Source organism: Xenopus laevis, chromosome 2S (genome assembly GCF_017654675.1).
Source record: "Xenopus laevis strain J_2021 chromosome 2S, Xenopus_laevis_v10.1, whole genome shotgun sequence".
Lineage (NCBI taxonomy): Eukaryota > Metazoa > Chordata > Amphibia > Anura > Pipidae > Xenopus > Xenopus laevis.
This window is the reverse complement of record NC_054374.1, coordinates 56,344,453-56,359,903: the sequence shown is the minus strand read 5'-3', so window position 1 is coordinate 56,359,903 and position 15,451 is coordinate 56,344,453. Positions and strand designations below refer to the sequence as shown.

The 15,451-nt window shown below is 39.8% G+C and overlaps 1 protein-coding gene across 19 annotated transcripts in view; it reads right to left on the bottom strand.

The window, feature by feature from the left end:
• Positions 1 to 15,451, bottom strand: part of nfasc.S (neurofascin S homeolog) — a 157,025-nt gene that overhangs the window by 29,797 nt on the left and 111,777 nt on the right. For all 19 annotated transcript variants that reach the window (XM_041583803.1, XM_041583811.1, XM_041583800.1 and 16 more), the window contains 3 exons: positions 12,020 to 12,217; positions 11,718 to 11,788; positions 7,398 to 7,620 (listed from right to left, as the gene is read on the bottom strand). In XM_041583803.1, coding sequence (XP_041439737.1) covers positions 7,398 to 7,620; positions 11,718 to 11,788; positions 12,020 to 12,217 — 492 coding nt within the window. The remainder of the gene's footprint in view (positions 1 to 7,397; positions 7,621 to 11,717; positions 11,789 to 12,019; positions 12,218 to 15,451) is intronic.

Genomic DNA, 15,451 nt, shown 5'->3' with positions numbered 1-15,451 from the left:
GGGGTATGAACTGCCGATAGTACCCCACTAAACCAAGAAAGGCTCCTATCTGTTTTTTTGTAATGGGTGAGGCCAGTTTTAAATGGCCTGTATTTTATCTATTTGGGGCTTAACTGTGTCTTCCTACCAGGGCCGGAACTAGGGGTAGGCAGAGTAGGCACGTGCCTAGGGTGCAAAGATGGGAGAGCGCCAGGCACGTACCTTCTCTGTCGCCTACCCCAAGTAAGGTTCCCTTCTCTTCGTGCTTCTCAAAGCTTCTGCGCACGCATGCGCAAGCGAACGCAAATTCGTGCAGGCGCCGCGACTGCCGGGCCTGTCTAGGGCGCCTGCCCAGCGTGGCCCGGCACTGCTTCCTACCATTTAAACAAGATGCCTTGCCTCAGACAGGCCTACCATATAAACAAGATGCCTTGCCTCAGACAGGCCTATACACTTAGCAGGATTAGCCATGAGTCCTGCATCTCTAAGTCACTTTATCACTGTCCCAACCTTTTCTAGATGAGTATCCCAGTCCTCACTGAAAACTACTACATTGTCAAGATAAGCAAAAGCATATTGGGTATGAGGCCCTAGCAACATGTTCATTATTCTTTGAAACGTGACTGGGCCACCATGTAGGCCAAACAGCAACACTGTATATTGAAAAATACCACCTGGTGTCCCAAAGCCATTTTCTCCTTTGCAGAGTCCACTAGGTCTAATGTTGTACGGAACCTTGCTTTGATAACTTTTCAATTAATTAATTAGTCAGCCTTCGGCATGGGATAGCCATCAAATTTTGATACCTCATTGAGCCTCTTAAAGTCATTACAGAAGCTAATTTAACCATCTGGTTTCGGAACAAGCGCAATGGGGCTTGACCACTGACTATGTGATTTCTCTATCACTCCCATTTTTAGCATTTTCTCAATTTCTTGATGTATAGCATCTCTCTTATCCTCTGGGATTCTATAAATTTTAAGTTTGACAGTGACTCCTGGTTCTGTAATGGTATTATGAACAATTACATTTGTTTTACCTGGGTTTGAGCAGAAACCAATACATGGTAACATAGTAAGTTAGGTTGAAAAAAGACACATGTCCATCAAGTTCAACCTTTTAACTTTTTTTTAACCTGCCTACCTGCCAGTTGATCCAGAGGAAGGCAAAAAAAACCCATCTGAAGCCTCTCCAATTTGCCAGAAAGGGGATATTCTAGCCTCATTTTTTGTTCACGGGTTAGGTCATCTGGCTCAGAAGGGGTTATTTTTGCAGCTACAGAAGAAGTGGCAGATTTATTAAAGTTCGAATGGAAAATTTGAATTTTCAAATTTTTTTGTGTGTCAAAACTCACAAATTCTAATGTAAATTCGAATGTGAGATTTATTACACCTCAACCATGGAAACAGTTCTAATTTGGATATTTGCCATCTAAAACCTGCCAAGTAAATTTTAGGGATGCACCTGGGGTGTATGGTAGTCCCCTGGGGTGCCTTCCATACAGGAGATCAAACGGGGATTACAAAGTGAGTGGAGGACTGGGTACTTAACAAATTGCAAACAACAAGTAGGGAAGAAGCATTTCCCAGTCCCAGCCCTACTAACTACCTTACGTATGTTCTGTTTTAGGGTTTTATTATAACTAATGCATCTGTTTGGGGATGGTACACAGAAGTCTTAAGAATTTAGATTTTTAAAAGCTCACAGAGCTCCTTCATAAGCCTAGATATAAAAGGGGTGCCTTGATTTGTCACTATTCTTTGGGAATTCTAACTGTAGAAAAAAAACTTGCAATGATTTTTAGAGTTAGTGTTTCAGAGTGGAATTGCCTCAGGATAGCGTAATCTACTATTACTAGTATGTGTTGGTTCCCCTTAACAGATTTTTCTAATGGGCCAACATTTCTATGTAAAGGATTTTACACCATATACTGCTCCACTTTTTAAAGCTACATCGTGGGATCACTTATGCTGACCTGATAAGACATATTGATGGGCATAGATAAATATTGAACGCTACTTGTCTCCCTAAGCTGTTTTAGCGCTGACTCTGTGCTATCTAAAGGAAGGCACAGTGTCAGGAACTACCTGGAATCGAACTCTGGACTATATACTTTTAAGTTCCTGCATTACCTCACTGAGCCACTGGAAACCTTTGAGATTGGACTCTACAGAATTGATGATAGACACTCTGGTTTCCTTATGTGTTTGCTCAACTCCTCCTCCTCCTTCATCAAACACAGGTGTCTATAGCTTGCCAATTAAGGGGCTTTATAAGCCTGTGACAAACCATGCCCAGGTGCTTGATCATTAAGCGTCACAGCCTGTTTCTACAGACCAGAAATTTGCTGCTTTTGTTCCTGATTCCTGCTTTGTTCCTGAGATTCCTGCTTTGTTCCCTGTTCCTGTGTTCTCTGCTCCAGTTTCCCATTACCTGCACTCTGTTGGATCTCCTGGTAATTGACCTCGGCTTGTTTACTGGACTACACTCTGCCATCAGCCTGCCTCCGACCTTGGCCTGCCATACAGACTTGTTATTGCCATCAGCCTGCCCCCGACCTCAGCCTGTTAACCGGACTTGCCTTTATTGTTGGCTGCCCTTGACCACCGACCTGGTTTTCATCTGTTATATTGCCATACTTTTCATTATTAAAATATTCTTCTGCATAACATGTTTCCGGCCTATCAAAACCTCAAATACCTGCTGTACTCGTGTTATACAGCACCAAGGCTCCTAACTACCAGCCACTCTGTGGCCAAGCCTGACACACAGTAGCCAATTGACATAGGGACAGTAGAATATTGTGCCAATTAGCCATGAACACACTTAATGTAGATATTCTCTGCATGGGGACCAATAGTATTTACCAGATTAGCCAACACCAGAGTAATAATACCACCTGAGTCCACCAGAGTTGTTGTTTTTCCCATTTAACATTACTGGTGTACAAAAAAATACCAGCTCCCCCAGTTTTCCCAATAAACAAATAAGCCCAAAAAAATTGTCCGTAGTACTGAAACGACATTCCATAGGTTCTTGGAACTATGATGTGTCCCTATTACCAACATTCAAAGTCCAGTTTCCTCTTCACTCATATCCAGCAACCCCAGTTTGCGTGTCCTACCAGAGTTTGTGGGTTTCGGATGCACATAGCTGACAGAGTTTTGTCAGACCCCTGAAATAGTGCCTGTTCACTCCTTTGTTGCAAGGTAGCAATCAATCTGTTCAAGCATATCATCACAGGTTTTGGGGCTTCCTCGTGTTACCCACTGTCTCAGTCCTAGTGGCAACCCATGCAATAACCTGTCCAAGACAACATTTCAGTTGGGGATGAACGCTCTGGCTTTAAACATTTCTTGGGCCAAATGCTTTGTCAAACAGCTGGGATCTTGGAGCTTTCTGTTCCTGGTACCTCGAGCCGTGGAATCTTTGGGCACGTATTACCACAGTGACAAAAGTCCTTGGAATGACCTCAGCTTTCAACTTGCTATAATCTGCTGCCTCCTCCTCACCCCCAAGTCAAAGTAGGCCAACAAGAAGGGTGCCAGTCTGCCAGCCCATTGTGCAGGCAGACAGGTTTCCCTATTGGCTGTGCTTTTAAATGCAAGGAGATATGCTTCAGCATCATCCTGTGGGGCCATCTTTTGTAATAAATTACTTATAGCTATACTATACTATAGCTTTTTTGGAGCCCTCACCAAGGTTACCATTGCCACCATCAGAGAGACTCTGTACTACATGAGCGAGGAGTACGTTGTCTTCGTTTCTGCACTTCCGCAATAGCACCCACCTGAACAGTCAACAGCTGATTTGCCTCTGCAGCCTGAGTATTAGTTTCCTGCTGCACAGAAAACACAGAAGGGCTTTAACTATATCCTCCATCTTGGTTCCCAAAGTCGGCACCAGAACAATTAGTGGGTCCCACTTCTGACACCACGTGTGACCGATTGGCAGTGAAGGAACCAGACAGCGGGTCTTGCAACAGAAGGTGCAGCAATGCCTTTAATTGCAGTTTGTATATCAAACAACAGCCCTTTTTAGGGCTTACACAAAATAAAACACAAAATAAAATCTGTCTGGAGGCTAACACACAGTTACCCTTTCTAACACATCGGTCAGCTATTCTGATCCTTTCATACAAAACACAACAACAACAAAACCTGCTCAGTAAACTGTGGCTTCTATCAGAGCGGTTTCACTGAGGTGCTCCCATCTCCTCTAACAGGCAGCCCCATAGGCAGAGGGTGATTTTTTAGTTTGGTTTGGAGAGGCCAAATTTGACCATATACTTGCTAACTTAAAGGGAACCAGTCACCCTGAAGCCCACCAGAGGGGTTTGCTAATAGAGCTTGCACGCTGGTTGGGTTAAACAGTAAGTTGTTTTTTTTTCCAAATATATTAAGTGTATTGGAGACAGTGGGTCCTGGCACATTATACTCAGTGGGAGACAGTGGCTCAGGGCACATTATACACAGTGGGACACAGTGGCTCCTGGCACATTATACACAGTGGGGCACAGTGGCTCCTGGCACATTATACACAGTGGGACACAGTGGCTCCTGGCACATTATACTCAGTGGGACACAGTGGCTCCTGGCACATTATACTCAGTGGGAGACAGTGGGTCCTGGCACATTATACTCAGTGGGAGACAGTGGCTCCTGGCACATTATACTCAGTGGGAGACAGTGGGTCCTAACACATTATACTGAGTAGGAGACAGTGGGTCCTGGCACATTGTACAAAGTAGGAGACAGTGGGTCCTGGCACATTATACTCAGTGAGAGACAGTGGGTCCTGGCACATTATACTCAGTGGGAGACAGTGGCTACTGGCACATTATACTGAGTAGGAGGCAGTGAGTCCTGGCACATTATACAAAGTAGGAGACAGTGGGTCCTGACACATTATACTCAGTGAGAGACAGTGGCTCCTGGCACATTATACACAGTGGGACACAGTGGCTCCTGGCACATTATACACAGTGGGGCACAGTGGCTCCTGGCACATTATACACAGTGGGACACAGTGGCTCCTGGCACATTATACTCAGTGGGACACAGTGGCTCCTGGCACATTATACTCAGTGGGAGACAGTGGGTCCTGGCACATTATACTCAGTGGGAGACAGTGGCTCCTGGCACATTATACTCAGTGGGAGACAGTGGGTCCTAACACATTATACTGAGTAGGAGACAGTGGGTCCTGGCACATTGTACAAAGTAGGAGACAGTGGGTCCTGGCACATTATACTCAGTGAGAGACAGTGGGTCCTGGCACATTATACTCAGTGGGAGACAGTGGCTACTGGCACATTATACTGAGTAGGAGGCAGTGAGTCCTGGCACATTATACAAAGTAGGAGACAGTGGGTCCTGACACATTATACTCAGTGAGAGACAGTGGCTCCTGGCACATTCTACTCAGTGGGAAACAGTGGGTCCTGGCACATTATACTCAGTGAGAGACAGTGGGTCCTGGCACATTATACTCAGTGGGAGACAGTGGCTACTGGCACATTATACTCAGTGGGTCCTGGCACATCATACTCAGTGGGAGACAGTGGGTCCTGGCACATTATACTCAGTGGGAGACAGTGGGTCCTGGCACATTATACTCAGTGGGAGACAGTGGGTGCTGGCACTTTATACTCAGTGGGAAATGAAAGAAAGATAAGAGTCTATAAAAATGGTAGGTATAACACAGGGCTGTTTCCATGAAAACAACAATGAAAAATGTCAGAAAAACTAGTATAAAGCAACAAGAAACTGAGCAAAAAAAATAACCTAAAAAACCTTTAAATACTTCTTCAAGCTGGTAGAGAAGCTGCTGTATATAGTACCTCTGAGTAGTGATGGGCGAATTTGCGCCGTTTGGCTTCGCTGAAAAATTCGCGAATTTCGCTCGAAAAATTCGCGAAACGGCGCCGGCGTCTCGTTTTTGACGCCGGCGCCCGTTTTTGACGCCCGTTTTCGACTTTCGGCCAGATCTCGATCGGTGAAGCCCGTCGGGGGGCCCCATACACGGGCCAATAAGCCCGTGTATGGCCACCTTTAGAGGCACTAATCAGCCTCACCTAGCCTTATTGAAAATCCGCCTATGGGCAGCCCAGTGAGCTGGAAGCTAAATTTTTTAAAACCCTGCAGCTAGGTTACTTGGAAGCCCATACACATGCTTGCCTGACAGCATTAACCCTAGAGCTGCTGGCAGAAACATTGCTTCTTTTGTCTACAAAATTCCTCACTCTGCCACAGTGGTTTCAAAAACCTATAAAACCAATAAAATGAGACTGCTGATAAATAGGCCTCCCCATCTCCTTTATATTATATGGATATGGTATATGCCCTATTGAAATAAAATGAAAACGTAAAGGGATGCTATAATTACCGTATATGTTAATTATAAGATTATTACCATATCAAGTTTTCAGAACATTGCAGTTTCTATTTCAAGCTGGTTAAAGCAGAAAAAGGCGTACTAGTGATTTAGGCTTATGAATTCAAAATAAGGGCATTATACTCAACAAAAAACTTTTGTTAATGTTCACTTTGCCTGCTAGTTCTGAATCTCCAGTTTAAAATAAAAGTTTGGGAAGGCTCGGTTTTCTTCAAAATCTTAGGACTGAATATGTTGACTACATGCATTTACCAAATGATTGCTAATAATAAATGTGTAAATACACAATATAGGTGTCTGTTGTTGTACTAATGTCAAACTATTTTTTGACATTTACTGTATATAGTAATAGTGCATCTTTATAGCAAGTTATCTTGCAATAAAGGATACCAGGGTACTTCATTATTCATTACATTTTAAAGAAACTAAATCTGAGTATCATTTAAAGATAAACCCTGCACAAAAATGGAAATCTACTGCTATAGTTACACTTACAGTGAATTTTTAAGTAAGTAGTGTGTTAATATAGTGCACTAAATACCTGTGTTGATTTAGATGACCTTATAAAAGAACAAGCTAAGTATAGTGTTTGTCTATTATATTCTAGACCTGCAGAATACCACACCTGCATGATCAGTTAGCACCCCTTGCTGGCATTTTGTAGCAGTGTTACAACGACGTACAAAGCCCATTTGAAGTAATGAGGAAGGCTGGGTCCTACTAGCCTGAGACACTGGCACCTTAGGCAAGACTAACGATGATTATATATATTTGGTTCTTAATATTCCATTAGTTATATACATAGGGAAGTAGACAAATGAATTTATTGGGCTCTGTTGTGTATTTGGCAATTTGTGGTCATGCCCAAGGTCATGTTATTTTGGAACATGTGAGGAGGTGGCTTATGGGGGAATGTAATATGCATCGTTAGCAAAAAAAAATGTTTGCAAAGACCATTGTGATGAGAGGGTAGTACCCTGAATAAACACAATAATATGTGTAATCCCAATTATTTTACTCACAGTCTTCTCCAGAGTATCCAATCACAGTGTTTGGCTCTGGCGCCTTCCCGAATTCGTTTTCCGCCTGCACTCGTAGTTCGTATTGGGTGTATACTGGTGTATTCCACACCACATGCTTGTTGCCCCAAACTGTTACATTACTCCAAGGCTCTCCTGTGTGACGTTGGCGCCACTTCACGTTGTAGCGCAGGTTTGGACCATACGCCTGAGTAGAGTTCAGTGGCTGTGAGTGGTGAAGAGAAGGAGTCAACTCTGTGCAGGGATTCAACATATATACAGAAAATATAGTAGCTACAAAGTATAGATAAGTACTGAAATATCGAACAAATATAAGTCTTATGTAACATTACACAGATGTGAAATGAATCTCATAAGAAAAAATACAAAATACTAATTGCAGAAAAAAATTAAATACACATGCATGCATGAATGTTAATAAAAACTCTTGGCCTCGAGTGTTTATGTACTTTCACAGAGAACACAGTGAGTGATGCAGTGCTTAATTAGATTAAGCATTTGTCTTATTAAGATTCCTGGCTTGTTGCACACTTTCCTCTTTGTTTACACCGTGCTAACTTTATTGCCCTTTATCTGGGTTTTGTCTCACTACTGTTTAGTCATCATGTATTTCCCTTAACTTTTGAAACAAATAACTTAGACATGTTGTTACTTTTTGTAGATGTGCTCTGAATTCATATTGATTAATACTAAAAAAAATAATTATTCCAATGTAAGATTGTGAATGGCAAAAAACGGTGGTGATTTGGGAATACTTTAATTCATAGGCTTATTATCTGAGAGCCATGACAATTAATGTTAGTTCTAGAGGTACAATGCAGTTAATGGCTATGCTATACATATGCCACATACACTTATGTATGTCTACCAGGCAAGGACCTCCTTCCTACTGTGTTTTTAGCTCATGCTCATGGTTCAGTTATGAGATCTGTTATCCGGAAACCTGTTATCCAGAAAACTCAGAATTACGGTATGGCCGTCTCCCATAGTATCCATTTTATCCAAATAATCTAAATTTTAAAAATTATCTCCTTTTCCTCTGTAATAATAAAACTGTACTTTGTACTTGATCCAAACTAAGATATAATTAATCCTTATTGGAAGCAAAAACAGCCTATTGGGTTTATTCAATGTTTATATTATCTTCTAGTAGACTAGTAGATTTAAGGTATTCCAAATTATGGAAAGATCTGTTACCTTGAAAGCCTCAGGCCCAGAACATTCTGGATAACAGGACCTATACCTGTAATAATAAAGCTGTACCATGTACTTTATCCAAATTAAGATATAATTAATACTTATTGGAAGCAAAACCCGCTGACTGGGATTATTTCAAGTTTACATAATTTTCTAGTAGACTTTAAGAGATTCTGTCATGATTTTTATGGTGTAGTTTTAATTTCTAAATTGCACTGTTTACACTGCAACTAATTCACTCCACCATGTAAAATGTAATTCCAGAACCAAAAAGTATACATTTTTTTTACTCAGGTCATTTTGCCTGACCATATGCTTAAAGCTATACATACGTACATAACTACATACATGCTCAAATAATTCTAATTGTGTATGTCTCATGCAGGCTATTCATTCCTACTACAGGTAAGGGATCTGGTATCCAGAATGCTTGGAATCTGGGTTTTTTCCAGATAACGAATCTTTCCGTTATTTTAGATCTTCATACCTCAAGTCTACTAAAAAATCATGTAAAAATTAAATATCTTAGGTTGGATCAATTGCAAGGTATTGTTTTATTACAGAGAAAAAGAAAATCATTTTTAAAAATTCAGATCTTTTGATTGAAATGGAGTCTATGGGAAAAAGCCTTAATTATTTAATAATTCTGAGCTTTCGGGTTTCCAGATAACGGATCCCATACATGTACCAGGAATTTCTATATGATGCAAAGTCAAGAATAAAACAGCACTCCATTAATAAGTGAAGCAAGTTCTTATTCAAATATGTAACATACAGTTGCTTTTTGTATTACTTTTAATAAAGCAAACCTGTCCACAAATATAAAAAGTTGTATAATAAAAGTCCTTTGCAAATTAAACATGACATCCAAATTATTATTTTTATTAAAATGTCCATACCTATAAACTCTTTAAAAGTCTAAGCTTTCAATCATATAATACTTGCCCAAGCAGGCAATTACCACCCCACATTCCCTCTTCCTCATCACCATGTAATTGTGTAGCCAGTGCTTGGGCATAAACATCAGGTGCCCCATTATAGTGCATAAACAAGATTTTTCCATGATGCAAAGCTTGCCTTAATAAAAGTGTCCACAAAATACTGCTCCCTTTTCTCCTCTGTGATGTACAGGTGAACACTGGTTGCAGGACTTGAAGAGGATCAGCAGCACTTAAAATCGATGGCAAGAAAGCACCATACACATGAGCAGCTTATGATTGTTCAAAAATGTGAGTGTCACTAATTCTCTTCCAGTCTAAGAACAAAGTAAGCAACTTAAAGTAGCAAACTAAAGCTTAAATAGAGAATAGGGCAGACATGTTGTATATTATGTTTGGGTTTCTATACCTGCCCAAGGCAACCACAATCCTTTAGCAATAAATATCTGTGCCTCCCCATCTTCTTTTCTGCTGATTCACTGCACATGCTCTGTGCTGCTGTCAGTTACTGAGCTTATGGACAGACCCGCAAATTACTGAATATCTATCATATAAAAGTTTTTATAAATATAAAGCTGATTAGTAAACAATTTAGACTATTTGTACATGACAGATCAGAAACCAGCACAATTAGCTTCAGAATTTAATAATCAGCCCTGTCGCCAGTAGCGTCACTAGAGGGGGTGGGCCCTGGTGCGTGACGCGCAGCCGGGCCCCGCCCCCTCCGTACGGCCGCATTTGTCAGTGGCGCGTGAGCTGCCAGGGGGCCCTGAGGGGGTGCGGGCCCTGGCCCGCTCGCACCCCCTGCTCCTCAGGTAGATCCGTCACTGCCTGTCGCATCAGCTTAAGGCAAACCTCTTTTTCTGCTTGATGGTTTGTGATGACCCCTAAGCTTAGCTTCTCAACAGCTGCTCAAAACACACTGAGCATGTGCATGCTAAAGACACTCCTAACAAAATCCAAATAGGAAAACTCCTGTGGCAATTTGCTGATTTTTATATTTTTTGACAGAAAGCCAAAAAATGCTACAATCATTTGCTTTGTGGCACTAAAGAAGTATATTGTACATTTTTTGTCAATTTGAGGTTAGCCCTTTTATTGGTTTATTAAAATGGGATCTTAACCTCAGAGTCCTGAACTTTTACATGTTTCTGTTACAGTAGCTTCTTAGATACAGGTATGGGATCTGTTATCCAGAAACCCGTTATACAGAAAGCTCCAAATTATGGAAAGGCCATCTCCCATAGACTCCATTTTATCCAAATAATCAACAATTTGAAAAATGATTTTCTTTTTCTCTGTAATAATAAAACAATACATTGTACATGCCCCAAACTAAGATATAATTAAGCCTTATTTGAAGCATAACCAGCCTATTGTGTTTATTTAATGTTTAAATGATTTAAGGTATGAAGATCCAAATTATGGAAAGATCTGGAAAATCCCAGGTCCTGAGCATTCTGGATAACAGGTCACATATCTGTATTAGCAGTTTTAAACTGTTCTAGAATTCTCATAGCTGGCTTTCAGACCAGGAGCAGTGTCAAATGTATTAATATTATTACATTATTATTACAATATTATTTTATCATATTGTGCTGCGCTGTATATAAATAGTGTTTTATAAACAGTTTCTATGCATTTCCTGTATACATATACTAATGAAATGTATACATGCTAGTTTACATCAGCCAATGAATGAACAGAGTTGTGTTTTCCTGTTAGAGTTAGAACCTGCATTTTTTCTGTAAGGTAATCTGTGAGTGAGCACACAGAACAAAATGTCTCAAAGTAAAAGATGTAAAAGGCCAATATTTACTGACTTATACATGCAAATGTAATAAAATTTATTAAGGGTGTGTCATAGTAATTAATCCAGGACACCCTCTGATACATTTGTAGTTATAATATAGAACTAATTTCACCGTGGCAGCTGGTACTAGATACTTGAACATGAGGTCCCTTTTCCAGCTTTGACATATCTTAGTTCTTTAGGAAGGGTTGGATTATGATTTGGTTCAGCCATTTTTTTTATTGAAAACAACAAACAAAAAGTCCATATTCTCAGGATTTATGTAGAAAAAAGTGGGTATACTACCCCTTTTAAGTGCTGATATTTCACTTTACAAGCATCCACTAGACAATCCGATGTAAACACCATACTTACTGTCCATGTGATTTCCATATTATTTTTGCTAGTTCCTGCTCCCTTCACATCACTTGGATTTGTTTCTGGAACTGAAATTTCAAAAGATAATAGAATAAACTTAATATATACAGTATACGTCTAAATAGTCAATTCACAGTTTATAAAACTTAACTACTGTATGACGGCCTTTACAGTAATGTAAAAGTTTGGACCAGGTTACCAGTAAATAATACCTGTTATGGGTTACTAAACCTGGTTAGAATCTCTATGTCTTGTATTACATCTGGATTAGCTAGCACTGCATATAGAGGATCTCTTACATGCTCCTGCTGTCTGAAAACGTTCTGAAGATGGGCTTGGCATGCTGCTCCCAAGTTCATTTAGTGCAAGAACTCGAAATTGATAGTTGACATAAGGAGAAAGCTGTAGTAGAACAGTGTTCACATTGCCAGGGACAGAGGCAAGGTTATGCCATGCACCTGGCTGATGCCTGTCTTCCTCAAATTGAACAATAAAACCTGCAATGAAAAATAAGATAAGAAGGAATAAAAAAAAATCATAAAAGAGAAGACCATAGAGAAGAGTACAGAAATGTCCACATATTGAAAATCAGAAAAAAGATGTGCTGTAGAAGTGTCTCAGGATATAAGGAACAAACAAATAAATATAAAAGGGTTGTGTCATTTAGCCTTGTAAGTGAGGTATGCCAGCTCACTACCTGTATAAAAATTGCTTGGCAACAATTAGCTTTGTAAAAGTACACTTCAGGGCTAATTTACTTTGAACATATGAGCAAGTACTGGACTGAACATTTAGTGCAGAGTGCAGCACTAACATGCACAGGGTTGTCCAGGGCATCAAACTGCACCAACCTAGTGAAATAACTAATTAAGCACTGGCCTACCATCTTATCTTATTCTGAGTTTACCCTGCTTGAGCTCTCACGTGCAAAATAGAGTAAAATCTTCTTACTTTACTCTACTGCACATGTGTAGGTTTACATCAGCACTAGAGATGCATGGGAAAGATAATTAAAATGGCTGCTGTAACATGCCCCTAACCCAGTTAATGAGGTGCTACAGAGCTCTGTATTGCAGAAAGGAAGGCCCTAGAGTGATAAACACAGGGGCTGCATGCCAAGGGATCGAATGACCAGCAACCAAATAACACTGGTACACTTTTTGGAAATTTGCTGATCCACTTTTTTTCTTGTATGTCTAAATCTGGTTATACATGATCCTTGTTTAGGCAGTATGGTGACTAATTGCATCCCAATTGTTGTGTAGAAATAATGCAATCTATCAATGCAGCTTGTTTCTGGAATAGGTTCTATTTATTTCTTGCTGATCCAACCATTTTGCCCGCCACTACATATAATGAAATGTATAGTATGCATCTTTTTGCCCACAAGCTAAATAGTTGGGTTAATTAAAAACCAACCACTGTATGGGGCAAGGTTTTTTCACCACAATGCACATCTTCCCCCAGAATCTCAGTGAAATTATGCCCACTTCTATTCGATCTGGAAAGGCTTCAGGCACTTGGTCAAAATTTAAATACTTTGGTAAAAATGTAAATGAGCTTGACTTGGATATTACATGAGTGTATTCTGACATGTCGCTCAAATGCATGCACAATTTGGTGTGGGCAATAATATAGCCAACCAAGCACTTTATGTCTGCACAGTGTTGGATGTAATATACAGGGTTCCCAAGCACTCTTCTTCACTGTGTCTTCAATAAACAAGGGTATGGATGGAGCACATCAAACGCAGTCTCTGCCGCAAAACATTCTTTATTGCATCACAACATGTTTCGGACCCCAAGGATCCTTTATCAAGTGAAATACAAAATTAGAAACACACCTTATAAAACCAACCCCCATTTACAGCTCCACCCCTGTAAATTAGTATAATTAGTTTGTAAGTGCTGCCAAGTGCTTCCTTCTTCCCCTCATTGGGTTTTCCAAGACACGCATCCAAACAAAGAAAACACCCCTTGAGAATGTCCAAACCACTGTGAATGTTCATAGCTGCCCAGACAAAATAAAATGTAACCATTTTTTAGTGAGAAGCAACTTAACACCCTATACCATAAAATGTTGCACATTAAATAGTCTAAAACATTTTTTAATTAATAAACAGCAACAAAAGTTGCATTGCTAAAACAGGCTGCATACTGCAGCCACTAAAATACACATAGGTACTACTCATATTAAAGTCTACCTACCAATGTTGTCCAGAAACATGTTTATTTAAACCTAGGGATTATACCTAATTCAGTAGGGATTATACCCAAATTCATTGTGGAAACACTGTACACCACAACATTCTTTTTTTAAAATAATTTTAAGCATATTGTATATACTAAGGTTTAGGGTTAGTACAAAAAACACACCTTACCCCAACTTTTAATTCAATTGACTTTGTAAGGTAAAAAGGGCCAGTATCAAAGAATTCTGAAAAAGGAAAAGTTTTAGCATTAGACACAATTTACAAAAAACATTTAATGCTCCAAGCTTCGTTTAAGCCTTTCGGAGCCAGCGAATTTAGTTTTAAGATCCATTTCACCTCTCTTTGTAACATCTTTTGTTTAAAGTTACCTTCTCTGCTCAGTGGTTGGACTACCTCCAATACAGCCCATTTTAGTTGCCCATGTGTATGTTTTGCTGTAAAAAAATGTCGAGCAACTGCTGTGTCTGTATAAGTGTCATATTTAAAGTTACGGATATCACCCTTGTGTTCCTTGATCCTTGTTTTAATGTTCCTCGTTGTCTGTCCCACATAAACTAACCCACATGGGCATTTGAGCATATAAATGACACCTTTAGAATCACAGGTCGCATAATCATGTAGTCGAATCTTAGTACCCTGCGTTGGATGATCAATACTATCGCCCTTTATAATGGAGGCACAACAGACACAATTTAAGCATGCAAACGTGCCCATTTTAGGAGCTCCCAGAAACCTATGCTTCCTTTCTTTCTGGTGCACTGCTGGACACAAAACATCCCTGATACTTTTTCCTTTTTTATAACTAAATAGAATAGGTTCCATAAATAGTTTACCAAATTTATTGTCCCCTTGCAAAATTGGCCAGTATTTCTTAATTACCTTTTCAATTTCCTTACTGTGTTTGACATATTTAGACACAAAGGGGATCCTATTACCACTCTTTTTTACTCTCTCATTACTCTGTAATAATTCTTCCCTTTTTAGAGGTGCTACTTCTTCGATGGTATGCTTTAATTCTGATGGAGAATAGCCTCTTTCCAAAAAACGTGTAAACATGATTTGACTTGAACAGTCATAATCAGTATTTAATGTGGTTATCCGTTTTGCTCGCAAAAATTGTCCCTTAGGGATAGCTCTAATTGTACCTGGATTGTGAAAACTCTTAGCGTGTAGTATGCTGTTCCTCTCTGTCTCTTTTCGATATAACTTAGTAATAATGTTCCCCTCAACAATTGATAAATTCACATCCAAAAAATTAATTTGAGTCTCAGATATTTCAACCGTAAACTTCACCGTTTTATGTCTTAAGTTCGCCTCATGTATCATCTCTAATAGTGCTTCCTGAGTTTTTTTGGCAAACACAAGGGACCTCAATGGGTGCTTCGGTCGCTCCATCATTTGCAAATATCTTTGTCCACAAACTAGAGGAAAAATTATTTTTGAAACATAGATTAAGTCATCATATTATATCTTATTTGAGATTTGTGGACGACATTTTGCTGTTATGGAATGGAACCCA